The sequence below is a fragment of the Botrytis porri genome, assembly GCF_014898465.1.
Source record: "Botrytis porri strain MUCL 3234 chromosome Unknown BPOR_004, whole genome shotgun sequence".
NCBI classification, from domain to species: Eukaryota; Fungi; Ascomycota; class Leotiomycetes; order Helotiales; family Sclerotiniaceae; genus Botrytis; species Botrytis porri.
This window is the reverse complement of record NW_024066078.1, coordinates 420,218-448,107: the sequence shown is the minus strand read 5'-3', so window position 1 is coordinate 448,107 and position 27,890 is coordinate 420,218. Positions and strand designations below refer to the sequence as shown.

The window sequence follows — 27,890 nt, the reverse complement described above, 5'->3', positions numbered from 1 at the left end:
AAGGCATTTATTGGCGCGAATCTTACTGATAGGTAGAATTGCTATTGCATTAGAATTCAAGAACATATCACTTACTATCTTCCTGTGCTGTTAGATCGCACTCCTCATTCATTCTTTTTTGTCCCCCTTGTCTTCCTCATACAAACCAGCATACGTAGCCCTCAACCTTCCCATCAAATGTTCATCAGCTGTGATTTTCTCTCCTTTCTTCCTTTTTATTTCTCCATTGGCTTCTCCAAATTTCTGTACGCGCTCGCTGGGTACACTTTCTAATACGGTGGTGCCGACGGGATGACAGAAATACGCTATGCTGTAGCGATCTGCTATTTCTGTTGGAAGGGACTTGGGGAAGATGACGCGGTGGACGGTGGAGACGAGGAGATTGTTGGTCCAGTGCGAGAGGAGGTCGCCTATATTTACGACTGTGGTGTGGTTGGGATTAGTTATATCTTCTTTAGGAGGGGGGATTCATTTGGGGGTGGTCAGTGTGGGCGGGTTGATAGAGCGACACGGATATAGATGATTGAAGGGGCAGAAGTTTGGGGGAGAAATATATGCTTACGGATTGGTGGAGATGGATCATGTTCCGTAGTAGGTGGCTGGATTGGAACTGGGGTCCATTTCGGCTCCGAAGAAGAGGATGGAGGAAGGATTTCAAGACCCGGTTGAGAGGGTCGTTCTGAAGGAGTTGGCTGTTAGATTGGGGTGTAATCAAACTTGAGGAGAAGAACATACGGAATAAAAGGGTAATAGAACCATAGTCCGAATGAGCACCAGCTCGAATATCGACATCGGGTTGGTAGTCAGAATTTGGGGGCAAGGAAGGATAGTAGAGCAGACGGAGAATGCATCCTGTTGTGCCCCCGTGATGTCTAGAGGAGAACCAGTCGGAGCCGCCAGCTGCGGGGTCAATCTATGGAAAGTTAGCTTTTTTACCTTGAGACAAAGCAAATTGCGGGAAATGAGAGTGTTAATTAAAGAGAGGTTTGGCATATGTACTTCAAGACCGATAGCGAAAAGAGTAAGGAGTTTGAGGCAAAGCTTATGACAATAGAGTTGAAACTCGTTGAGCTCTGATTCATGTGGCGATAATGAAGGTGGAAGTGGTTGTTCGGCTTTTCCATTGACAAAGTCGCCTAAATTGAATGCTCTAAGGGGTAAGAGTTAGTTGCGGACTTGGATGGAAAGATTATAGGAGAAAGGCAAGCTACTCTTTGAAATCGCCGACCTGTTAATTTATTAGTTTTGAAATCTTGAATGATTTTGTTGACGATATAACATACTCTTTGATTCTTTTCATCCAACTTCTCTGTATGCATTCCAGACCATCCCCGATTCTAGCCCCTCGTCAGCTTTCATGTATCCATGGCTGAACACAGTCAACTTATCATATACATTATTTGCGATTTTGCATGGTAGCTTCTCTTCGATGGGAGAAGAGAAGAACTTTCGAGACTACTTTATGTTTTAGCTACAATAACGACGGAATTTCGAGGAAAGTGTACGTACCAACTCAAAGGTTCTGTCAATGGCATCGACAGGGATATCTTTCCCCAGATTTTTTAAGTAAACGAAACCAAAAGTTGCAGCTGCATCCACAAGTTGCTTAGCAACTTCCGATTGAGGCACTGAGCCCGAGATATCAATAACTGGTATTCTTCCTTCGTTTGAAGAGGACATGCTTCCTGAGAGATGTATGAATGAATGTAATAAGTGGGACATGAATCTTCTTTATACCGTTTCCAGGGTGGGATGAAATATATTCATTTGTAAAACCGTTCTGATAAGAAGTCAATGAAGAGACGACCCCTCCTTATCGTGGATTTCACGTGATGAGCCCAAAGAAGGGACGGCAGGACGGGGCTGAGGATAATTAAAGATTAATACTGTAGAGCCTTGAACCGATCATTGTGGGAGCTTGGACACTTCTCGAACGGCGGTTGTGGTCTGAAAGTTCAATTTCAACATTCTATTTTGAAGACACAACCACCACTTCTGCGCATCTAGTACATTCATTTCTATTTCTGAAATATACACTCAGCTCACTCCGATATACTCCTCAGATACCCAGTCAAGATACTCGACCGTAGATTCTCCTTTTACTCCAACCCATAATAACGTCAACTCACCCTTTACTCATTATTGATCACAAACCACCAACGTTCCTTCCCACGAACACCCCTCCAATATTATCTAAGAGGGCCACAACACGAATATAAGGTTTGGTATCTCTCGTTTTTGGAAAGTACTTAGAAATCGAATCACAATTGGGAAGAACAAGTGAATAGTATTCAAGATTTAAATTCAAGATGCCTTGTAAGTTCGATTTCCTTCTCAATGCCAATTTCAACGGCAACCATAATCATCGCAAGCCCAATCTCAACTTCCACCTCCACGTCTACGAAAGTCTGAACCTCGAGAAGCAAAATGGGTTGCGGAACAGAGGATACCCTTGGCTCGATCATCCGTGGAGTGCTTGCTGAAGCTGATCCCATGGCGACAAATCCCTTCGAAAATATCCAGGACATCCAAAATGCGCTGTTGGCATCGGCCTGCTGGGTTGATGGCACATACGATCGTGCATACTACGTTCCCGAGCATTGGACTGATATAGCATATGCAGTAAATACTGGCGACCCATACATTGATGCTGGGGTAGTGTAAGATCTCAATCATTCCGCAGGAAATCATCTGCTAATTTGCGACAAACAGTTCTATGCCACTCTCCGATTTGGTAAATGCGAAAATTGGTGTGGAAGCTACAGCATACCTCTCAAACCTTTTGAAGGGCCCTGCCGATGAACCTCTACTCGCAGCTTTGGGTGGAGAACCCATGGCCTTGAAATTACACATCGAGAACGATTTGGACAAATGGAAGGAACATGAAATGGAGCCATACTTCGTTTTTGAAGGTCAATCAGTTGTTGGCAAGAAGGAAATGACTATGCGACGTCTGAAGTCTGCCATACCCGAAACAGAACAAGCCTGGGCGATTTATAACCAAGGCAATCCTACAGATGCTGTCACAGCTTTTCGCAAAGCCAGTGAGTGTCTGAGTGTTTAATCAATATCGTTCATTTGTGCTAATCTAAGATAGGTGCTATTCAAATCACCGACCTATATCATATCCTAAAGGAAGTGCTTACTGCGAGGGACTTGGATTACATGACTGCTCCTTTCAGTGCTTGTGCTCAGCTCGCCGCCCTCGATCGTCATGATGAACAATTCATTGATGGAATTATGGGCTCTCAAGAATTACTCCTCTATGACATTTGGGATGCTGTTATTTACCCACCCACCCCGGCGGATTGGGAAAATAAATCCTTAAGGGGCGTTGTTAGGTCTGAAATTATCAAGAAGCTTAATGTTACACCAGACATGCTTGCCGATGCATTATTAATGACCGGAACCTCATTTTTACCACCGTTCCCTCCCCTTCAAGATCAATCTATCATCACCCGTCAACCCTACAATGTTGGTGATGCTATCAACCTACTGAGAACTTCGGAAAAGTCGGTTAGTGCGACTTGCACGGCTTTTAACGATATCTTAAATTTGCAAGATCGAGATTGGCTTGACAAGTACCGAAAGGCGAAGATGGGTATCAAGCATTGTGTTACTGTGCACACAGATGGAAGCATTCATATCAGAGATTTTGAACACTTGACAGGAGACAATCATGAATATCTCGGTCTGCAACTACCTGCAGAGTTATACTCTTATCTTCAAAAAGATGTGATCAGTTCGCGTCTCATGAACACTTTCAACTCTCTCGAGTACCATGTTCTTCCAACTCTCGATGGCTTTGTATCACCCGAATATCGGAAGCTAGTTACAGAATCTCTTTTGCCACTCAAGGAAACTTCTGCAGCTCTTATTGCTCCTCGAATGCATCGTGGTTTCCTCTACAAGGATATCACTATGCGCTTTTGGTTCGATGATGAAAACAAGCCATCATTAAACCATAGACGCTTACAACCACAGACTAATGAATTAATTGATGTATGGGGTGTAAAGGATTCTGAATTAAAGAAAGTGGAATCAAAATCATTACAAGCAGGAACTTTGTCTTTTGCTGCGATATCATTACTTGATAACAAGGACTTACCCACTAAAACCATCGGCAAAGGAAAAACTACTGGTCTTTCCTCGAAGGCAGAGATTATATCCAATTCTTTATGGCGTCTACTTCACCTTAGAGGCTACATCAACAAACAACACGAACTTACAAATTGGGGGAAAGCATTAGCCACTACTTTGAAAGCCATCCAACCTATCCTTGAGAAACATAAAGATGTTCACTTTATTGAGGAGGCAGCATTCGTGGCATTCGAGCTCATTCGTTTCCAAAATCTCCACAATCGTGACCATCACCCTGAATTGATTGGAGGGCCACTGCGAGGCGAAGAGGAAGACAAAGCAAACTGTATGCTCATAAGTCGGGTTGCCTGTCTTCTCAAAGTCAGACACTCTCCAATCGGTTATACTGGTCCTTTGAGCAAGAATTTCCTCTCATATCATTCAATCATCAAATCTATTCGGGAAACAGATAGAGATCTAATCGAAGCCATTGTCGCCTCGATGCTTTTGAGTGGTCAAGTTACCCGTGATGTTAAACAATATCAAGGGTTGGGTCGCAGGTACGTGTCCTTTTTGTTTTCTGCATTGACCCATCTTACTTGATCATCAACTTTTGAAGTCATCAAGTCACTAACAATCTTTGAAATAGTCTTCCATTTGATAATGATATTGATATCGCTTTCGGAATCGCCGTCAAAACTTACCTTGATGACTGTGTCAATCCCGAATCATTGAAAGAGGACAAGGAGAAAAGAGTAACGAGATATGCTAATCAATATATTCCTTATGCAATTAACTTTGTAGAGGATCTTGATGTTGCATTTGGTTTCTTTGATGCTTTGTATAAGGGAGTCAAGACTTTGTCTGATTCAGAGATGAAGGATGCTGAGAAGAAAACATGGGATGACGCTAAGGCATATCTCGATGCGAGAAGATAAATGAAGGCATAGGGGGTTGGGCGGTAGTGATATTACTTCTGGTATGATGAACTTCGTTTTAGTGATGGAGATTGGAGGTGCGGAAGAACGTCGGACTATAGATAATGATGAATAGAATGTGGAAACGAATATAGTTTGAGTGGAATGGATGAGCAGGCATATCACAGTCAACGTGACAACACACGGTTTGCTAAACACTACGTTATGGTGGAGGGGAAAATTTAGTAGCTAGAAGCCAGAAGAATAAAATATCGTCAACCCCCATGTGATCTACGTTTTATGCCTGCGGCCGTTTAATCTACGCGAGGAAAGTTCTACGTCTGCAAGATCCAGATCTACCGAGTACTCGTAGCTCAAGGCTCGTGTCTATGCTTTACATCTTGCTGGTATGTTTCTTCAGTTTCAATCTATCCACTTTCTTTCAATTTCCCAGTCCGTGTTCTGTAAGCCGGGAAGGCCTAGTGTCAGCTCTTTGTGTAAAGGGGGCGTCTTCTCGTGTGCTTTTGGATTGCGTTGGCCCCCGATGTTGACGGTTTGGTGTCTAGCGGCTGGAGCTCTGTATGAGGGGAAGCTTGAGTTGAGTCCCCTCGACCTCTTCGATCCGTGCCTCTTCCAGTTCTCTGAGCATCGGGAGTAGCTTGAGCGTTCGATGAGCTCGTACACTTTCTTTTGAAAAAGCTGCACATGATGTAAGAATGAAGAAAATAATTCTAATCTGAATCCATCCCGCGTCCGCACTTCCCCATTGGGGAAGTGGGATATGCTCATATAGAGCAATTATTACAAAGAGCATTCTGGTACTAAGGATATGAATTCTGTTTGATGCTGCTAGAAAGGTCGCTTTAGAATGGGGTTGGTGCATTATGGTATGGAGACCTCTTTTAAGATTGGATCATGCTATTCCCTTTCGTGTTCCTTTGCCTGAATATTCCCTGTTCGCATTCGCCTCTTCACATATACGACATACAGCATTCGTATCGCGGGTACTTTTTTGATTTCATCCTATAGATAATAATGTGCGAGTCTCTCTGTAGCACGCACAGATCACATAGCCTCACAGCGGTGCTACCATACCTCATAGACATCACAAAATATATATTGAGTGACTGAGCCTCGATAATGATGAAGAACCTTTTCAATTGCTTTGCCAACTATTGCAGTCAAATCGCAAAAGAAATGAATCTAAGGCGAAAGACAAATTTTTTGCTCAATCTTCTCCCAGATTCCTTCATCCGGTCACTAATATCAGTAGATCCAAGGAAGCTTGTCAGAGGGCCGACAGTCTCACCCTCAGATAATTCGCAAGTCAAACTCTGCTTTGTATGCCAAACTCTGAGTATTAAAGCATTAAGAAATAGTACTGGCTTTACTCACGGAACACCAAGTCAGGTACTTACCGCTGGAAGATCTGGATGTCCTCTATGCATTCTAATCGAAAAGAACTTTGATCTTGGTTCATCTATACCCATTTGATTATACAGAATTCGTCGAAACCTCAAGTTAAGTCTCTCACAAATTGTGAGTCACAATCTGCGACGGGGGATCTTGAGGCTGTAGGAGTTTTGAATGGCTGTGATAGAGATATGAATAATCCATTTTCTCACAAGCTAGCACATTCAACACGCCCTGGTCAGTCATTCTTTCTGACATGTACCACTTGTGCGGCGCTGAATTCATCTATCTTAGACAATCCTGCGGCTGTATCTCTTCTGAGAAGGCCATTCATACGCGATTTTGCTTCGGAAGAATGTTCGAATCTGATAAAGAGCATGTGTGTTCTCCGCCACTCAAAATGTAATCTTACAATCAGCTCTCCAGTCATATCTCCTTTACCAACTCGCATTATCAGAGTTTGTTATCAAGATGGACCAGAACCGGTACTCTATAAACCACCGCCAGGCTCTAAAGGTGCTTACATTGCTCTCACTTACTGTTGGGGGAGGCGGAAAAATATTCTGCTCACCAAGGAAATGTCAGAATTACCGAATTCAAGCGAAAAATTCCCAATGTCTCTCTTGCCTCAAACCTTACGAGATGCGGTTCAGATAGCCCGAAATCTTGGGTTCGAATACATATGGATTGATTCTCTCTGTAGCATCCAAGAAGGTGATGACGGAGAAGACTTGCGGCGTGAGTGTCTTAAAATGCATGAAGTATAAGGGAATGCTACCTTGACCATTGCAGCCGCTGCAGGTTGGTCTGTACGCGAAGAAAATTTTCAAAGCCCAAGAGTAAATCCAAAAGACCAGTCTAATTGTGTGATTAGATATAGCCTCAAAGACGGTTCCTCTAGAACGGCTAATGCCGTTTTTGAGAGTAACAAAGTGGGTAATGAGCGTATAAATGAGCCTTCGAATACCCGTGGATGGACATTCCAAGAACGTGTTCTATCCCCGAGAACGACTGTTTTCTACAAAGACCAGATAGGATGGGATTGTGCTTCAATAATTATCAACTTGAATGGTCCGCTGAACCCCCTCGTAAACCATCACAAAGATTCTCCAGGCTGAATTTCAGATTATCTTGTCAGCCACAAAACCACGAGGATACATGTTGCATCAGAGAACGAAGCATGTATGGAATATTGGCGAAAGTCGGTTGAGTTCTATTCTCTTCGGAATTTCTCATATAACGGTGATAAGCTAAGAGCTATCTCTGGATGTGCTCAATGGATTAAATCAAAGACAAGCGACGGGTATCTGGCAGGCCTATGGGCTTCCGATTTGCGAACACAAATCTTCTGGTATACTGAGGGTCCATCTTCTCGACAGGTTCTATACCGAGCACCTTCTTATCTTGGGCGTCAGTAGATGGGAAGATCAAATTCTGGCTCCCCGATCAGATTATCAACACCGATCCCGTGAATGACCGCATAGGGTCTAAGAAGTTCCCTAGAATACCGCTTGAACCTAAAAATGTAAGAGTGCTATACAAACCCCCATCAAATGAATTTGGCGATATTCTGAAGGGCTCGCTATCCATAGAAGAAGTACTCAGGCCATGGAGATTAGGAGAAGGGAAGTTTGTAGCGACAAAAAAGTCTCTGAGCGATGCTGAAATCTTTTTTGACGAAGACATTGACGAGATCTTGTTTTGGCTACATGCGCGGGATGTATAGTACTTTTTATTCTTCCCTTCCCCAGAAAGTAGTTCGCGATATTCTGCACTTGTTCTGAAAAGGGTCGATGTAACATTCAGACGAGTTGGTATGGCTGGCTGCTCTGTCGAGGCATACAAACTGTATGCAGAGCTTGATATGAACGTTCCTCAGGTGGTGGTCATCGAATGAGGGGAAGATGGAACATGATCATTAGCTGATACTATCGTGCAAAAGATGTTTTTCCTCGGATGTATGTCTACCAGCGTTGAATGTATTACATCATTACTTTGATCTTTCCCCATTCTTATTAGACACGACGGAGCAATGACCGGAGAGTATCCGGGTACTCCCGCTGAAAGTTTCCCCGTAATTAATTAGTACCCGATTTTTTACACCTATTAGATTTCCTTCTGGATGATAAATGGCTTCGCTGAAGATGCATTGTCGATCCGGCTAAATAATTCTTTAACGTACCCCTCACTTATTTACCCCCAAGATTTCAGCATAGAAACGCATATAACCAAACCATGTATAACGTATTTTAATAAGATCATCTCAAGTATCACTTGATAGCTTTGTAAGTAAGCTGTGATGCTCAAAATGCACCCGATCTCTTGGATCACGGTCTTGAGCCTTTCGCATTTGTCGCTAAACGTTCAAGGCAAAAGTCTGTGGTCTACTCAACCGGCAGCTTATCAAGATATTATTAGGACAGCCTATCCTATTGGAAATGGTCAATTAGCTGGTATATACTTTACGTATAATTCAATTGAGTTCTTATACTAAATAAAATACAGCACTTCCATTTGGTACGCCAGGTTCCGAAAAACTTAATCTCAACAGAGATTCACTATGGAGTGGTGGACCTTTCGAGAATGCTAGCTACATTGGTGGGAATCCAAATTCATCGGTCTCATCCTCATTATCAGGCATTAGAGATTTCATCTTTCAGAATGGCACTGGAAATGTTACTGCATTGATGGGTTCAGACGACAATTATGGAAGTTACCAAGTTCTGGGCAATTTATCCGTGTCATTACAGGGTATTTCAGGAGCTACAGAATATAAACGAAGTCTTGATTTGAATACTGGAGTTCATACTACTACTTTTAAGACTGCAAATGCTTCTTATACTACGTTAGTCGTACTTTTTCCTGGTCTCGGTAATCTCTAACGATTATTAGTGCTGTCTTTTGCTCCTATCCAGATAGTGTATGCGTTTACCAAGTCAACTCAACAACTACTCTACCAAAAATCGATGTTCATTTCGATAATATATTAACCGATAGCTCTTTGATCAAATCATCTTGTTCGAAATCTTCAAAATCAGCTCTATTCAGTGGTATTACTCAAGCTGACATAGGTATGATTTACAAAGCTGAGGCTCGAGTACTTGAATCAACGAAATCAGTGTTCTGTTCCAATGCCACAGGTACCCTCAGCATAACACCATCTCGTGATCAGAAGTCGCTGTCTTTAGTCATTTCAGCTGGTACAAATTATGATGCTACAAAAGGCACAGCTGCAGATAATTACTCGTTTAAAGGAGTAGATCCAGGCGCCTATGTTTCTTCTACGATCGCAAAAGCAGCTTCGAAAACTATCAAAACACTCCGTAATAATCATGTATCGAATTTCTCCGCTTTGATGAACAGATTCACACTCAATCTTCCCGATCCTCTCGGATCAGCAAACAAGGAAACTGCTTCTGTCATTGCTTCATACAATACTACAAATAACACTCATACCGATCCCTGGTTCGAAAATCTTTTATTCGATTACAGTCGTTATCTCTTCATTTCCTCATCTCGAGATAATTCCCTCCCTCCCAATCTTCAAGGAAAATGGGCATATGGTCTCTATAACGCCTGGAGTGCAGATTATCACGCCAACATAAATATTCAAATGAACCAATGGGGAGCCGTTCAAACCGGTCTTGGAGATCTGCAATCCGCATTATGGACATACATGAGCGAAACGTGGGCACCACGTGGGGCAGAAACAGCTAAGCTTTTATACAATGCACCGGGATGGGTAGTACATGATGAAATTAATATTTTTGGACATACGGGAATGAAAACAGGAGATGAATATTGGGCTGATTATCCGGCCGCGGCGTCTTGGTTGATGCAACATGTGGCTGATTATTATGATTACTCGCAAGATGAGAATTGGTTGAGAAAAACGGGTTATCCGTTATTGAAACCTGTGTCGGAGTTTTGGCTTAGTCAGTTGCAGAAGGATGAGTATTTTAATGATGGGACATTAGTTGTTAATCCTTGTTCTTCGCCTGAACATGGTCCTGTAAGTGTTTCTTTCTCTTGAATGATCGATATCAAATTTGAATGAGTACTAATATACCTCATAGACCACATTCGGCTGTACACACTACCAACAATTAATCCACTCCCTCTTCACCACCACTCTCCAAGCGGCGCGTACCCTTTCGCTCGACAGCACACTCCAAAAATCCCTCACCACCTCCCTCTCATCCCTCGACAAAGGTCTCCACATCTCCCCCACGACCCAAATCCAAGAATGGAAAATATACTTCCCCACTTACGAAAGCACCACTCATCGCCACCTCTCCAATCTCATCGGCTGGTTTCCCGCCTCCTCTCTCTCCTCCTATCTCTCCGGCTACACCAACTCTAGCATCTCGACCGCGGTTCGCAACACGCTTATTTCACGAGGACCTGGAATCATCGATTCGAACGCGGGCTGGGAAAAAGTCTGGCGCAGCGCCTGTTGGGCGCGCTTAAACGATACGGAGACTGCGTATGCGGAATTGCGATTAACGATTCAGGAAAATATTGTGGAGAATGCGTTGAGTATGTATAGTGGGAAGAACGAACCGTTTCAGATTGATGCGAATTTTGGGTTCGGAGGCGCGGTGTTAAGTATGTTGGTTGTGGATTTGCCGGTGGGGGTTGAGGGTGAGGGGGAAGTGAGATCGGTGGTGTTGGGTCCGGCGATTCCGGGGGGTTGGGGGGAGGGAAGTGTAAAGGGATTGAGGGTTAGAGGGGGGGGAGTGCTGGATTTTGAGTGGGATGGGGAGGGGATTGTGAGGAGTGCGGTGTGGAAGATTAAGGGGGCGGAGAGTGTGAGGATTGTGAATATTGAGGGGAAGGTACTTTCGTAGGTATCTTTATTAGCCTTCTCTGCTTTAAAAATAAAAGTTCTTCATTGCATACATCTGACCTTCAACATGATTTTTCGGTGTCTAGAACTATTTTGTAACGTCTAGTCTTGAATACTCTATCCTAATCCACACACTGAGCAGAAGTCGTCTACTGTTTTCGAAGCATAATTGTTGGTATCAACTTGGTGATAAGTCTAAAGTACTTTAGTCTATTATGGTTGTAATCAGTGTTGATCATTATTGTCTATGGAAGCTAGTAACTTATTAGCTAAACGCTAGCGTCTCGCTGGCTAATGCAGTGCCCTCTATGATCACATGATCGATCTCCCGACAATAATATTCTGTTCATCAAACTAAACCTTGACTTGAAATAAAGGTATCACAAGTGAATTTTCGCCTGGACAGCGCTAGGCAGCCTCCCTAGTAAAGGCACTTCATTCATTCAACAACAACATACTCACGCTCCATATGAATCGATTATCACAAGCGTCTTAGATTCTGGCTCTTTCTCCATGGCATAAATTTAGACGTGACACTAGCTCCTCGCTTAATTTCACTCAAGCTAAGAGTGTCGGATAAATGTATTCACTTCCCCCACCTCACCCAGTCTCCTTCCAAAGATCCAATATGAGACGCTAATGTACTAGGATGAGTGTTCTTGGTGGTCTCGAATCTTGAGGGATGTACGGTTATACTCATCTAGCTAATTAACAACAACCACAGTTATTTAATCATTCCATGAAATAGTAACATCTTCGCGTCTTCATCTAAACTCCAATACCCAATCTTGCAAATGATTATTCGCATACTCATAGATCATATCTTCATCACTTTTTTCACAGCACCTAAACGCCCAATAGTTTCCTTCTCTTTTGATCAAGCCATCACGCCGTACATCTGCTAATATAACATAACATATCATACCAGACCCTATCCCCAACCCTAGCCAACCCCTCAACTCCTTCCTCAACCAACTAAACTCAAACCCAAACCCAAGCCCTCATACTATACTCATACTCACAAGATAGCCCACTTGTAGAAGACAAAGATCATCGGATCAATACATATTGTCCTCAACTCCTTCCTCAAATCATTACACCTGATTCCTCTTCACTAAACTCAAACCTGAACTTAGACCTACACCGCCAAACCCCTCATACCCATTAGACATCCCACTTGCTGAAGATAGAAATGAAGATGGATGGATGACTATGTGTTCATGTCTATGGAATCTATTGGGTGCATGAAGCGAGACTATTATATTAAACCAATATCAGACATCGTCATAAGATGTAAAGATACAGAAATCAAAATGAAGACTAACTATCAGACTGATGAGGATTTCTCATACAAATTCTCAAACCGAGATAAGAGATAATAAGTCCAACGAGACTCATAAGATAAGTGATGATGCCGATGCAGATGGCGATGGTATCTTGTGGGGTCATGTTGGGGTATCGTATAATGGGTGTAGCTCGTGGGGTCATAAGGCCGATGATAGGCGGAGAAGATTACTGGATGGAAATGTAAGGCTTATATTAGCGAGGCTAGATTTTCTGGTGGTTGACTCGGTGAGGGTTGGGGTGGTTCGTGACTTTGTCCGTGAATATGAATAGATGGCAATAGATGAAGTGGAAAGATGTTTCAATCTGATGGAGCTTGATCTTAGAACCAAAAGAAAAACATTCTGATGAGGGAATTCTTTGATATTTGAACATTTTTGACTTTGTAAAAATATCATATATGCTATCAAGGATAACCCTCAGCATAGATGCACGAGGGTTGCTATTGTCCGGAACCAGAAAAATAAATAATGTGGAGAGGAATGGGAAGAACATGGGGTGGAGAAACTTATTACATTAACCATACAAAAAACAGCCCATAAATGATTTCTAAAGTACTGACTCGCCGAATAAAGCATGTTTGGTATTCAAGGGAAATGGTGGCGGAGCTTCCAAATGCCATCAACCAACGAAATTCCCGGTTATAACTCCATTCATACATTTAGAAGGCCAACAAAAACCAATTGCTTCGATGATTCTTTTTGGGATTTGAATTGGGAGAGATTCCATCCATTGCGGGCATTTCTTACATCGTCTGAATATCTCGCCTCTAAAATTCTAGGCTAATGCACGTAATCTTGTACCTAGTTATCTATCCATATTTCACTGAGCGAATGGATGAGGTAACATAACATAAGTATGCAAAAGCTTCACTGCATCTTACCCACCAATCCGAAACGAGTTCTCCGCCCACCTTAAACTAACGATCATCGATCAAATCACCATGTACGAGAGTACCAAGTCCTGAGCGGAGCTCACCGGACCTCTTGCTAATCAACAACAACCACATGAGAAAACTTCAGCAAGGCTAATCTCGTGATATCAAGGTTGTACAAAGTCGTACAGAAAATTAATCTCTCGAGGCTCAAATATGATAGTAAGCACTGACTCAGCAGGCTCTAGCCCTTCGAACAAGCTCAATATCAAGCACACAAACATCGAGTCTACAAATGTTAATACCCACGATGAATTCCCAAATAGAACAGATTTAGCAATTACCTCTTTTTTCCTTCTTGAATATCCAAGAATCAGAATCAAGAATTATTCCTCCTCCCCTCCCTCTCTTACCTTTCTCTTCTTCGGAAAGCCAGGAAAAAGAGCTCCAACGTGCGAGATCTTATATATATTTTGAAAAAAACAAATATACTGCAACGAAGCATTTCATTTTTCGCGTAAACCATCCAAGAAGCCTACACAAGCAGCAGAATCGCCGAAAGAAAATAGTGTCCGAAGAGTTGATGCACTATACCGAAATTGTAAAGTACAATCAGGATACTATGTACACAGTATATGACCAAGATCAAACATGTGAAACGAGTGAGCTTGAGCAGAAGAACATTGTTTGAATTCACATCTAGCTATTTTCCAGGTCTCACGTCTCGTTTAACTTCATCTTTCACATCCGTAAGCCGTGAGTAACGAAACCTCATACACATCTACTCATGAATCCACAAGAACTACAGTACTTCAATCCAAATAATGTGTATGAGCGACAACTCAACGAGTACCTGGCTTAATTGTCGTCGCACCAGTATTTTCTATACTATATCGACACCAGCAGGCCCATTATCACGGGACAGATATTTACAACTAGACGGCATCAAAAAAGTATTTTCATGCTTATAAGTCTTCCGAGAAATCTCATCGGGAGCTAACCATAAGTTCATGAGAAATCAGTAACAATAACATAGAAGTCAATACAGAGATACGAGAAAATGTCTTTTATGGACATAGCACTAACAAAGGAAATTACAACCTTCCATACTAGCCCACCAGCTAACACATGATAGCAAGAGGCGGAGGATTCCAATAAAGCAGATAGCTGAGGATACTGAGGAAGATCATAAGGGAGATTCTGTATTCCTTTACGATTCGGAAGCTGTGAAGATGAAATCGCTTTCGGACTTCTTCATAGGCCGACATGCATACTGCAAACCATGAATGCAAAGCCTCTTATCGATAATAAGCACGAGGCTAGTCTCACAAAAAGCAGAGACGACAGCGATACAATAATATATTTATGTAGAAAACATATCAAGATTTTTGCACTAGGTAATTTCACAAGATGCTGAGAACAATGATTCAATGATTTGTTCCCATCTCAACTTTATGACTTCCAGAAATGATAACTTTTGTCGTAAAGATAATACTGAATACCGAACAAAGGTATGATTCGAACGAACAGTCTGGGTTCCTCCCCCCCTTGTTCTGTAAACCAATGCGGATACGGTCGACACAAAACGACAGCCAACCTGAGAGGAAAATAGCCAGCACCAACCCGACGGTACCTCTACCAATTTCTTTTGAAAGAACAAAGTGACGCGCATCGCATTGAATTTATATTTTCCAGCTCTCAGCAAACTAACCATTCAAAATCTTCGTAACCGACAAGAACGCATCATCCAAACACACTGCCACCGAAATAACTTTCCCCCGCCACTGTAATGACACTCTAGATATCCCCGAGATCAACTCTCCCTGGAAAAAAATCTCATGTGTGCCCCCACGCCACAGTAATGCAATTCGATTCTCTACATGCCCTTTGAAAATAACTTTTGCCACTAGCTCTACTCAACTATGAGGCGAGGTATACACTTCCATCTTTCTAATCTCGTCAGGCTCTACTTAGCTCGAGAGAATTCCCCTCCCCCACGATTCTAGGATCATCCACTTTTCGATCCCTCTCAACCGGAACCTGACACCTAAACGAACTATTTTTGAAAATTCGTCAAAAGATATCAAATCATCAACCACAACAATACTGAATTCCTTAAGAATCAGAACGTACACGTTTAGCTGACCCCAAGCAGAGCATCCTCATATCTAACAGGACAACAAAAGCCACAGAACAAGAAAGTAAATGCTAGGCAAATAAAGTAAGGTTTCCACGACTTTTCATTTGGATAGCTAAAAATACAACAAAATAACGGGAGAATATATGGAAATCCTGCAGACAAAGCATGCTATGGTGGATGACACAAGTAGAGCACTGCACAGCAGACTTCCGCCAGATATGAACCAAATGTAACAATCTCCGCTAATCATAAAGCCATAAAGCCACCAAGCTTTATTAGCTTCCCGTCAAATATAAAGTGAGTACCCAAGTAAATGCGACATCCAAAATATTTCAACCCAAGTCAAGAATCTATATCACCATCTCTCTCAATAAACGCATGCACACACATAACACAACAGAAACCATACTACATTATCAGGTACCCATCGAAAAACACCCACGCATCCCTCATACAAATCACTCCACAAGATATAATGCCCCCGCCACTAAGAAATAGCGTACACCACTGTCGACATTGAGACAGGACGTCTATCCACTTAAATTGTCTATCATTGATAAACGAAAGACAGAGAATAGAGACCACGTAAGAAATAAAAGACAATACAACTTGTAACAACCATACCATTACCCTATCAACACATCCCACAAACCTCATCAAAACCCACCCACTGAGTGTCGTAAAATGAATAACGTAAAATTTTACACTCGCACCCCCCAGATTCAACAACTACTCCTACGCCAATTCTGCAATCATACAGTAGAATCTCCACAGTATCAAAAGTATCAAAGAAGCTTTCGAAATTCCACATTGCAGTAGCGTAAGATCAATTTCCCCTTCCCCTTTCCTTTCTCCTTCCCCAAACCGCCATTTAAAAACTCAGCACGATAACCAGATAACGCTCTCCGAATCATTCGAATCAGCCCATTCATTAAGTCATCCCCCATCCCCATCCCTCAACATAATTCAAACCAACAAAAGAGAAACACAACAACTCAACAACAACATTCCACCAAACCCCACCGTCTTTTACCTCAATACCCCCACTCCCCTCTCTCCTTTCTCGCAAGTCACTACACACAACACAGTCTTGCCTATTGAATTCCAAATTTCAAATCATCATCTATCAATAACTAGTAAGGCAAGAAAGCAAGAAACAAGAAAGTACACAACACCCTACCATCCCATACTAATCAACTCAACCCATCGCTTCTCCTCCCCCTTGACAAAAAGGAAGACAGTAAACTCCATATACCACACCCCTCTACCTAGACAACTCAAACTCGCCAGAAATTCAAGAAGTACCTAGACCGTTCTCTGCATTACTAATGCAATGCATTTTCACATACGTATTCGCAGATATACATTAAATACACTTATGCACCAGCACCAGCATCAACACCAACACCAACAAACACAGCAGGACCCCAACTCCCCATCCCCATCCCCATCAGCATAGTCTTGATATCGAAATGATCGAACGAGAACGAGAAGAGAGAAATCAGGTATCAAGAATACAAGTATATTTACCAATACAAATAAATTCAAATCAATAACCTTCCCCCGGATAGATGATAAAAAAGACCCTTATCCCGAACCCCCGAAAGCTCGTTCGAAATGTTTAAACTCAATAATTTCACTTGAGGGATCTTCTACACGTACATCGAATTTTAGAGTCGCACTTCACAACTCACAACCCCATCCACCCCATAAAATTTCCCAATCCCAGATTCACATTCCGCAATTATTCCGCACTCATTCGAGCACACTGAAGCCGAAGCTTTAGTAAAGATATAAAAACATAAAAACATAAATCACAATCACAACCACAACCACAATCACATCAATAACCATCACACTCGCGTTTCCATTTCCAGCCCCCGCAATAGATAGATATACAAATCTTCCAAATCTTCCAAAGGAACAATATACGTTCCGAGAAGTCACGATGAGGACATCCCATCGAAATCGAGGAACGATAGGAGTAAGAATGAGTACAGATTGAACAGAGTTGAGAAGGAAAATGTAGAAACCAGATTTGCAATCTTGCAGAGGGATACTGTCCCGCTCGATATACTTCGTCCATTGCAGACTCCTTCACAAGAAAAGCTAGAAGCGGAATGTGCAAGGTTTCCGGATCGGATATTGTAATCTTCCAAGCAGCTCAGTTGCGAGTGTGCCCAATCCGATGGAGGAAATAACAATAGTACTTGCAAGAACAAATCCAACCCCAAATCAAGCATACCTCGACCTAGAGAGGAAAGATATGGGTACAAATAATTCGGTAAGTGAAAGATGTATAGAAATGTATAATATTCAACCTCTTACTTCGCATTCAATACATACATGCATAAATACACAAACCAATTGATGTATACCAAACCAGATATTAATCACACGCGACCTCGAGGCGACCAACCGCCTTGAGTAATATCGAATTCCTGTAAATGCAACAAAGTACTACTTATAATCAAACACTACATCCCATTCTAATTCTCATGCTCCGATGTCCATAAAACCAAGAAGAAAAACCTCCAGCCCTCAAGGCCCTCTACAATCTCTCAAGCAGTATCTATATAAACACGTGATACGCACTAACTATCCCGAGACAAAGCCCAAAAATTATTTATCAACACCCAACACTCGAGACTCGAGACTCTAGAGCCTCTCACCTCTCATCCAGTCTCGAAACTCGAAAAGGGGAGACCGTGGTCCTCGGTTAGGTACTTAACCCCTACCAATCATCCACTCACAGACTCTCTCCTTGAGCAGAAGAAACAAATTAAGCATACAGACAATAGATCCATCACCTTACCAGGGAGCTCTAGACCATTTCGGTACTCACTTGAGACTTGCGACTACTCGAATACTCAGATTCAGAACTAGGTAGGGAGAATACCCGTGCTAGCTCATCACTCCAAACCAAGTCTCGATTCCCAATCCCCAAGATCTGAAGACTAATCAGATATCTGAAGGTATTCGAAACGCTCGACCATCGCTTTACTTATTTCAGCATCACGATTCGCGATTCACGATGCTCAAAAGAAATCAACACACAAACAAACAAACAAGCACCATCTTAAAACTCATAAGTATCCAACAGAAAAAACAAAGCACCACCAACACCACCACCAAGAAAAAAGCAATCAATCAAACAATCTATCAAGCGTAAAACCACCCACAAATTACAATAACGGACCAAAAACTCTCCGTTAGGAAAGAATCATAACCACAGCCATAACCCCTTTACCCCTCATTTCCAGATTCCAAACCCTTTTCGTTTCATCCTCGCTCGCTCGCGTGTTCTAGGTTCTCGAAACTGATAACCAAGATGAAGTACCTATATGCCCAATACCAAAACTAATACCAAAAGTCGAGATGCGATAGTGGTATACATCCACATATTTGCAAATTCGGAATACAATACTGTACAAACAAATAAACTTATTTATTTTCAGTATTCAATGAAGACTTACACACCCCCTCTCACTTTATCTTCACTGAAGAAACTTCGCACAACAAAGATGTAATCATATAAATCCTCATAAACAAACTAGCCATCTCACATATCCATTCTGTTTCCAAATACCTAGATATCATCACACATCTTGTACCACGTGCCACAACCTCCTGCGCCCAAAATATTACATTGAAAATTTAAGGAAATAAACTTTCTTTTCCGCGCTGCATTGCAGACAAGGACTTTATTCGCGTGCATGCATGTCACCCACGTTTTTTTTTTCTTGATGCTTATTTCGTGTTGCGTGCGCACGTGCCTTTTTTCATGTACAGAGTATTGCCCAGGTGTTATCAAGAAGATGGATTTGAGATGTTTGGAAGGTATTTACCCACACCTACTAACCGGATTCCGTCTTCGATGCTTGGGAGAAAGAAGCTGTGAGATTGTGAGTGGTGAAGAACGGAAAAGTCCGTTGTTGTATTGAGAGGGTGTTCGGCATTATAATTGGAGGGTGTGGAAGAAGAGTTTCACGGTTGGAGAAGTATCAGATTGTAAGCGCCGAGAATACAAAGCTAGGATGTTAACCGCAAAGATTGGTTGGTATAAACACGATTTACGCATCTTGATTGGTAGATTTCAAATCCAAATAAAAAAAGAATCGAGATCAGTGCCGGTATCAATATGGTGATTGAGAAATCTTAGTCGTGGATGAGAAATTTGAGTTATGGGTTAGGGATATATTTATTGTCTCCGGCTCGAGTCAAGGGTTGATGACAAATCCCAAGGCGGGCGGCAACTAACTAATTAAGTGATCGGATGGATGGCTTCTCGGTACAAGATCCGTGGATGTGCAAGATAAAGTTGATGATAGCGAAAGAGGCGAGAGGATGGTGGATGGATGGATGGATGGATGAATGAATGAATGACACAGACGGTTTGATGACTAGAAAGTCTCATGTGGGTGGAGATGCGGTGAAGAGAGTTTTGACAGCGGTGGTGGGGAATCCGGGATGGGTGATGAGAACGGACGTTTGATGATCAAGTGCTTCGTAAGTAACCTTACCTTAGGTACGTACTCGAGGTAGTACTTGTGCAAAAAGGAAAGAAAGATCTTTTGGGCGCCAATAATATCCGGAAGAGATTCTGGTGGAAGGGAAAAGACAGGAATGTGATTGGTTGTGAACAGCTTGGCTGGAGTGTTTTTGTCACATGTTGACCGGAAAAGGCGTTTGTCTTGAGCGATGCATAAATTGTCCGAGACAAATATATAGGCTGTATGAGGGTGTGTATCGTCGAGTGGAGAATTGATTTGGGATTGAGGATTCGATATCTGTAGAAGAGAAATGGAATTATCGAGATGAAAATGTCATTTTGGCTGATAATTGAAGGTATCACCAAAGTCCGTGAACTGTGGAGATGTTATGGTGATATGAAGAGATAGGTACAGGCAACTTTCAATGTATCAAAGCATACCTAGGTAGTCTATTGATTGATATCCAATCTCTTAGTTTCAGTTTGTTCCTCATGCAATATGTTCTCATCGGTGGAAATGAATAACGGGAGTACTCTTCCTTGGATATACTCATCGTCACTGTCTGATTTTGTATATCATATACGATTATCTCTCGCCCCAAAGAAATCACACTGTGGCGGTACCTAGATACCCATATGAAACAAGAACAGAAACAAGAACAGAAACCTCACACCTCGTGATGGGAAGAAATGCGATGCAGAAATGGTTTCATCGTTCTCTTTTTGGAGAAGCGGTGTATTATACTATGGTATCATTGTATGTGGTTGCCTAGGGACGGAGGGAGGTAGATTCGGTCGGTATTGTATTGTTCAATCACCACAATCAAAGTCCTTGAAACAATGAGATTAAAGATTATGCGTTGTTCAACGCTCAACGAGAGCTGTACGGCACGGAGTATACAGGATACAAATGTCTTGGCTTATTGATGAAAACCTTCAAGAAGTTACATGTCTACTAATATGAACGCCCAATCTTCAGCTGTCCCTTTACGGCGTCAGAGGCTTTCCTTCTAGAACAAAATGGTATTACAGTCAGCCAGTCTATCTGCAAGACATCACAGTACCAGAATGAAATGATTAACATGTATCCGTCTACATAATTACTTTTCATAGCTGCATGCAAAGAAATCCCATTGTAGAATTATTTCCCCATATCTAAAATACATCTACTACTTAGTAATATCGCCACCGAGATGTGTTGCAGCTTGTCCACGATTGGAGGAGGAATTGAGAAGTCTTCATAGTGCAGAGGACGATACGGGAGAGAGGGAAGAGTTTGGTATAGTAGGTGGTAGGTGTAGTAGGAGATATGCTTTGGAGCGGCATCCGTCCAGTCTATAGGTAGATAGATATCGACTAGGTCGGGCACAGGACGTCCGTCCCAAAGATCATCCATATCGTCTCGCATCCTCTTTCTCCGAACTTCTATCAAGCTTCATGGGAAAGATCTAAATGTGATTTGCGAGAATCTCACTGGTTGACTGCCATTACTCTAGCTTCTGGAAATCAGCCACTGGACTCATCACCTGCAGACATGAGAGGACTGATCTAGGTATTTTATACTTTTTCGATTGTTCCAAATTCTTTCTCCCGTACCGTACCGTCTTTTAGTTTGGATACCCTGAGGAATATCGAGAGGACCCTTGATTTATTTTTCAGCTGTGGGATAGGAGGGTTTGTGTGAATGAGTGACCACGCAGCTGATTTTTTGATTAGATAGATACCGGAATACCAAGAGCCAAGAACTTTGAGAAAGTCACAAACACACCTAGGTACCTACATGGAGAGAAAAGAAGCAACAATCATCAAATCATTGTCCGAGTGTTCAGTGCAGATGCAGATGCAGAATATAGAAATGTGATTCCGTACATATATGATCTGACCTTTTAATGGTATTTATCTCTTCGTTACTCGAGACTCTCAAATTGTCATCATCATTATCGTAGTTTGTTGTCGATACAATAACCTTTGACCATCCCGTATTGGGCGTTGTTTCTCCTCCAGTACTATGATCTGTACTCGGTCATGACCTAGTATATACCTACTTATTAGTATTCATCATCATTTGACAATTGAGCTTTTTTCGATTGCTGTTCTTTCCTCTCCTCTCGTGTTCTCTCGTTTATATTCTTATTATTGTATGGTATTGTATTTTATAGCATTATATCCAATCCATACATCTTCGTCGATTCTGCCGTGGTCTACCATCAATATCTTTTTACATCAATTCATACCTACATCGTATTCACACCAATTCATGTGACCCTTCATATAACCCATCTTCTTCGAGCGCGCCTACCTCGCAATCTTATCAAAACCCATAAATATCTAGCCAGACCAAGACCCATCCTAGATTTCCTATTATTAAGATCGAAGCGACTTTGAGACTCCAGAGAGAGGTGTCCCATTATTAACCGGAATGAAAGCACGGGCGTTTTCGATATAAGCAAGCAAATCAATAAATAAATTGGAATACAGATGAGAGAGACAGAGAGACAGAGAGAGGGAGAGAGGGAGAGAGGGAGAGAGGGAGAGAGGGAGTGAAGAGAAGGGTTGTTGATGGATTGATATCCTATGTACGAATGAGGGAATTTCAATATCTTCATGAGAAGAGTGCAAAAGTTCACGAGGAATCAATAAACCTTTAAAGGGATTGAAATTCTTCAGATTGAAGATCTACTCTCTAAACCTTCCTTGATACTCGAACCTTTAATTTTAAGCCTTTAATAAGGGATTGTCACACATTATTACATATTCTCGCATATTATCACACTATAAATATTTCTTTCTTTTTCTTGCTTCCACAATTGCCATGGGAGAATGACCACCGACCACCCACCGATTACCGACCACCGACCACCGACCACCGACCTACAGTTATCACACACATATATCCATAGTTACCAGATCCATACTATATCCATACCCTACTGCACACTCCCTCTGTACTATATATCATCAATCACTCTCTGTTTTAAAGGATTCAAGGTAGAGGTATCGGGAGAAAAGCTTGATACCATAGATTCTTGTCCAAAGAAAAAGAAAGAGAAGAGGAAGAGGAAAAGAAAAAGGAAACAAAAAAAGGGGAAAGGAGAAGAGTAGGTATAACCAGAGGAAAGACAATTTCCCATCATCATCATCATAATAACCATAATAATAATAATACTCCCAAAGTATACCCTCCAAATTTGATTCCAATCCGATTCAATTCAATTCCATTCGATTCAACTCAACTCAACTCAACTCAACTCAATTCAACTCAATTCCACTCAATCCAATTCTATTTCCAAGTCAAGCAGAAAGCGCTTGGATGGATTAGATAAAGTACCTAGTAAGACCCGCGACAACGGCCACCAACCTACCTACCTTTCGAGCCTTTGGTCCTTTCTCCTGCTTTAACACCATCCTCGACCAAACACACCACCATTTCTCGACTTTTCATAATCGAATTTTTCTTCTACAAAAATACATACACAAAAGAGGATTATCCATTCACAACAAACCACGCAAACCACGCACACACACACACGAGGCTAATTCTTCATCATCTTCATCATCTTCTTCATCTTCTTCATCTTCTTCATCTCCTTCATCCATCACCAACAACTCACACTTACACTCTCACTACCACTACCACTACAACTACCACCACCACGCTCACATTCTCACTCTCACGATCCCTCTTCTCATCTCATCTCCTCTCCTCCATTAATCAATCATTCAAGAGTAATTCCAACTTCTCTTGGTTCATTTTCAATTCTATACTATATCTACCGGCCTAGAACACTTTCTCCGACGTTGGTACATTAATCTGGATTATCAATGACGATTCAGTGATTATTGTCTGTTCGTCTGTCTCACTTCTGGCTTGCGACATCTTTCCTCTTCCTTTTTTAAGATTCCAGCTTAGTCTCAAATTTCAAATCAGTCATCCATCGTACCCTACCTCAACAAAAGAGTCGGAAGAAGAATCTCAAAGACTTGCATTTGGAATCCGCAAGTATTCCAGTTCATCACACAACGATCCATCAATTCATCAATCTACACTGTTGGTAATACGATCACCTTTTTTTCCCCCTAAATATAATTCCCATCCTTGTGGCAGGCTCGCCTCCAAAACACTTCGATCGATAAAACTCATCACCTCTTCGTCAACCGCCATCTGCGGATCAACCCTCCATCATGAGAGAAGTCAACTTCAGCATCCCAAATGTCAATAAGGCTTCGGTCGGTATCACGACAGCTTTGTACGATCGTCGAGCCCTGGATTGTACTTCGACACTACCTCTGATCAATTCGCTCAATCATCTTGCTTATCTCACCACTTCATCCGCTAGAATTAGAGATATCCTGACGGTCGATGGAGGTGTCGAAAGATTAGTGTGCCTCTTGAAGGCTGGGCGAAGTAAAGACATGATGGATATGTGGAAATGGAATTTGGCTTTTCAATGTGTCGTGAACATTGGTGTACGAGGTTCGGAAAACGTTCGAACCAGGGTTGTTGAAGCAGATATGGTTCCAGTCATCGCAACAATTCTCGACAATTACATTAAAGTGGTTGATAGATGCAGAGAGAAGGCCGAAGAAGCCAAGCAGAAAGCTTTGTTGGAACATAGACATCAAAATGGGAGATCAGGAGAACATCGAAGTACACACAAGGGGCCTTCATTTGGTAATCGAGCATCGCGATTTGAATCCGAATTTCGAGCATCAAGGCGTCAACCACCTCCACCTTCTCTCGACATTCCCTCGAACCTCTCGGCGGGTGCCACGTTGATGAATGGCTCGGATGCCATGGATATTACACCAACTGGGCCTCAATTCGCTCTCACATCTCCTCCAGAGCGAACTACATTCTCTGTTCACAGACATCACCATCATAGAAATCAGGATGCAAGACAACATTTCTTATCACCACGCCATAATATTCAACCACTTGCGACTGCAGTCCCTTCGATGGACACAGCCGATGGATTTAATATCAGACCTGTTCGAGATGTTGACCGTTTACCATCAATGCTACCAGGATTCCAGGGTGGTTTGGCATCTCAGCCCGAATCACCAACAACTCCTCTACCTCCCGCACAAATGCGATCACCTACCGTTCGAGCGACATCAATGTCCGTTGGTACCCCTCGATCACGAAGACGCCCATCCATTAGACATCAAGTTTCCTCTGCTGCTGATACAGATGATATGAATGCTGATAGCATGGCATCTGATGAATCCGGGGAACCAGAAATTACCGGCGTGAGCACCGCGGAAATTCAAGCTACAAATGTCAATATTCAAGATGTCAACATGGATGAAAATGATTCAATGCTCACTGCCGTTGAAACACCCCTTGGTCTTACCACTCCAACCGTGTCCGAAGCACAGGATGCCGGGACATTCAATATCACTCACCGATCTGCCATGGATGGTAGCATGATTAATGATGCCACAACTCCAACTGGGCCAGCAATTGGTCTCTCACCAGCTCAACCTACGACTGTTAATACACCACCCACCATGCCACCCACCACAATTCCAAGATACTTCTTAGATCGACCAACACCTCCACAGGGACAAGTTTTGGCAGCCATGCCAAGAGATGAAGATGTGTTAATGTCTCTCCAACTTTTAGCATACGTTTCGAAATATTGCAACTTGAGATCTTACTTTCAACAATCTCATTTGGTTCCTAAACTTAAAATTGGTTCCGAACTTCAACTTTTAGATGTTGATGAGACCAACGCTACCACTCCAGCCGCATGCTCATCTCACGACGAGGAAGCCGAAGAAGAAGAATACTTACTTCCAGATGATTTCAATATCTTTCCATTGGTCGAAAAGTTCACCGTCAGACATCACAGTCAAGATATGCAATACTGGGCCGGAGTTGTTATGAGAAATTTGTGCCGAAAGGATGATGCTCGTGGAGGCATCAGACAATGTGCATATTATCAATGTGGAAAGTGGGAAGAATATACTCGACAATTTGCAAAATGCAGAAGATGCCGAAGAACTAAATACTGCAGCAAAGAATGTCAAAAGAGTGCATGGGTATTTCATCGACATTGGTGTGTTCAAGCATCTCAATGAACCATCAACAATAACGGACGAAATTTTATTCTTTGTGGCCATTGGCTATAAATTGACAAAAGAAAAACGAATTTCATAATGTCTTTACGACACCAGCGACTCAATCGAGATTTCTTATGTCAAATCATATCAACAACATCAGCATATCCATGGCGTTTTTAATATCATCGGTGGTTTCAAATACGATACCTTTGCAGCATGCAAACTCAAAGCCAAGACAATTGGTTTTCATCGGCAAATCTTTCGGTTTACCCTTGTTCATCACATCCTCCATTAAGATTTATATCAATTCGATTCGAAGCGGCATCAAAATATGAATTTGATAATGATAGCATACGATTCGAATGATTGAATGATTGGAGCACGAATTTCTTTTGTCATACCTTTTTCTGGCATACCTTTTTCTTTCTTTTGAGAATTCGACTTATTCTCGAAATCAATTTCTTTTTTCTTTTTCGATACCAACGTGGAGGGAATGATTGAAATGGTTTCTTATGACATGCCATGAGCAAATCATCAAAGGCTGTTTCGTATCATTCAAATTTATATCTTCAACCTCTCAATCCTTCCGTCTTCAATCTAACCGGCTCTTGGGAGAACTCGAACTCAACTTACCTATTTATTATATTATTCATTTGGATTTTCATGTGTGATGGATGGATGGAATGGGGAGTTGGACGACTTTGATTATGTCTTTGGGGATTTTGAGTGAATGCATGGGGGATTGATGGTTTTGATGGTAGAATGCATATGTTGGAGCGAAAGCGGAGGTGTAGTGGAGTTTTCTTTTTTTGAAGTATCGTTTACATGGCATGCAGAGATATCAAATTACATTGGGAAGGAAAGGAATTGGATGAGATGGGAGTAGAGAAAGAGGAAAAGAATGGACCGATGGTATGATAGGGTTGGTAGGAAATGGGAAGATAGTTATTGGATGTGGAAAGGAAGATGGGATGGGATGGATAGGAAGATGGGATGGAATGGATAGGAAGATGGGATGGAATGGATAGGAATGCAGGGAAGGACTGAAGGAAAAATGAACACGATACCATATATCACATACTGCTTTTTGAGCAGGCGTGTGCAGGAAGAAGTTGTAAATGGATAGTGGATAGTGAATAAGTGGATACCAGATTAAGTTTATGGAGAGAAGAATGAATTGAGGAATCAATTATAATCAATGTTAAAGAAGAGAAATGTTTGTGTGTATGTGCTATGATGAATGATAGATAGGTCATGTGTCTGGATAAAAGGTATATATGGTGCCCATTATTTTGCACTGCGAGCTAGTTTATTTAGGTAGCATGAGCGTCAAGGAGTGAGGGAATCGATTGCTTTGTAGGTGGGTGGGATTAATAAAAAGGTATTTATGAGAGAATGTTGATATAACGTAGTTTATCAGTGGATCGGTTATATCAATGAATCAGCCACTTTTACCTCGAATTGTTACTTTAAAGCTATATTATTCAACAACAATTAAATTAATTAATTAAAATTATTTAGAATTTAATAATTTAGAATCTATTATATTATTTTAATAGGTTCTTATATTATAATTTATCTTTTTGTATTTATTACAATATTAATTAAAAAATGCTTTTTTATTAAAATTCTTCTCTTTTTAATATTCATTATATTAAATCTAAATATTAACCTTTTATTAAAATAATATATCAAAAGCTTTTTATCTAATAAAC

At 41.7% G+C, this 27,890-nt stretch overlaps 4 protein-coding genes across 4 annotated transcripts; 3 read left to right on the top strand and 1 right to left on the bottom strand.

Moving 5' to 3' along the window:
- Nucleotides 1-108: 108 nt before the first annotated feature.
- Nucleotides 109-1,680, bottom strand: EAF01_003121 (uncharacterized protein; the record flags this gene model as incomplete). Its single annotated transcript, XM_038911375.1, has 8 exons — nt 109-422; nt 563-679; nt 736-913; nt 1,000-1,150; nt 1,212-1,228; nt 1,284-1,337; nt 1,396-1,455; nt 1,510-1,680. The coding sequence occupies 8 exons, from the start codon at nt 1,678-1,680 to the stop codon at nt 109-111; spliced, it is 1,062 nt and encodes a 353-aa protein (XP_038772610.1).
- Nucleotides 1,681-2,427: 747 nt separating this feature from the next.
- EAF01_003120 (uncharacterized protein) lies at nt 2,428-5,282 on the top strand (the record flags this gene model as incomplete). Its single annotated transcript, XM_038911374.1, has 4 exons — nt 2,428-2,660; nt 2,713-3,044; nt 3,098-4,640; nt 4,730-5,282. 4 exons carry the CDS (start codon nt 2,428-2,430, stop codon nt 5,016-5,018), a joined length of 2,397 nt encoding a protein of 798 aa, XP_038772609.1. The 3' UTR covers nt 5,019-5,282.
- Nucleotides 5,283-8,718: 3,436 nt separating this feature from the next.
- On the top strand, nt 8,719-11,260 carry EAF01_003119 (uncharacterized protein; the record flags this gene model as incomplete). The annotated part of the gene is made up of 4 exons (XM_038911373.1): nt 8,719-8,863; nt 8,916-9,255; nt 9,303-10,422; nt 10,487-11,260. 4 exons carry the CDS (start codon nt 8,719-8,721, stop codon nt 11,258-11,260), a joined length of 2,379 nt encoding a protein of 792 aa, XP_038772608.1.
- A 13,031-nt stretch (nt 11,261-24,291) lies between these two features.
- EAF01_003118 (uncharacterized protein) lies at nt 24,292-26,193 on the top strand (the record flags this gene model as incomplete). Its single annotated transcript, XM_038911372.1, has 1 exon — nt 24,292-26,193. The coding sequence occupies one exon, from the start codon at nt 24,292-24,294 to the stop codon at nt 26,191-26,193; it is 1,902 nt and encodes a 633-aa protein (XP_038772607.1).
- Between the last annotated feature and the right edge of the window lie 1,697 nt (nt 26,194-27,890).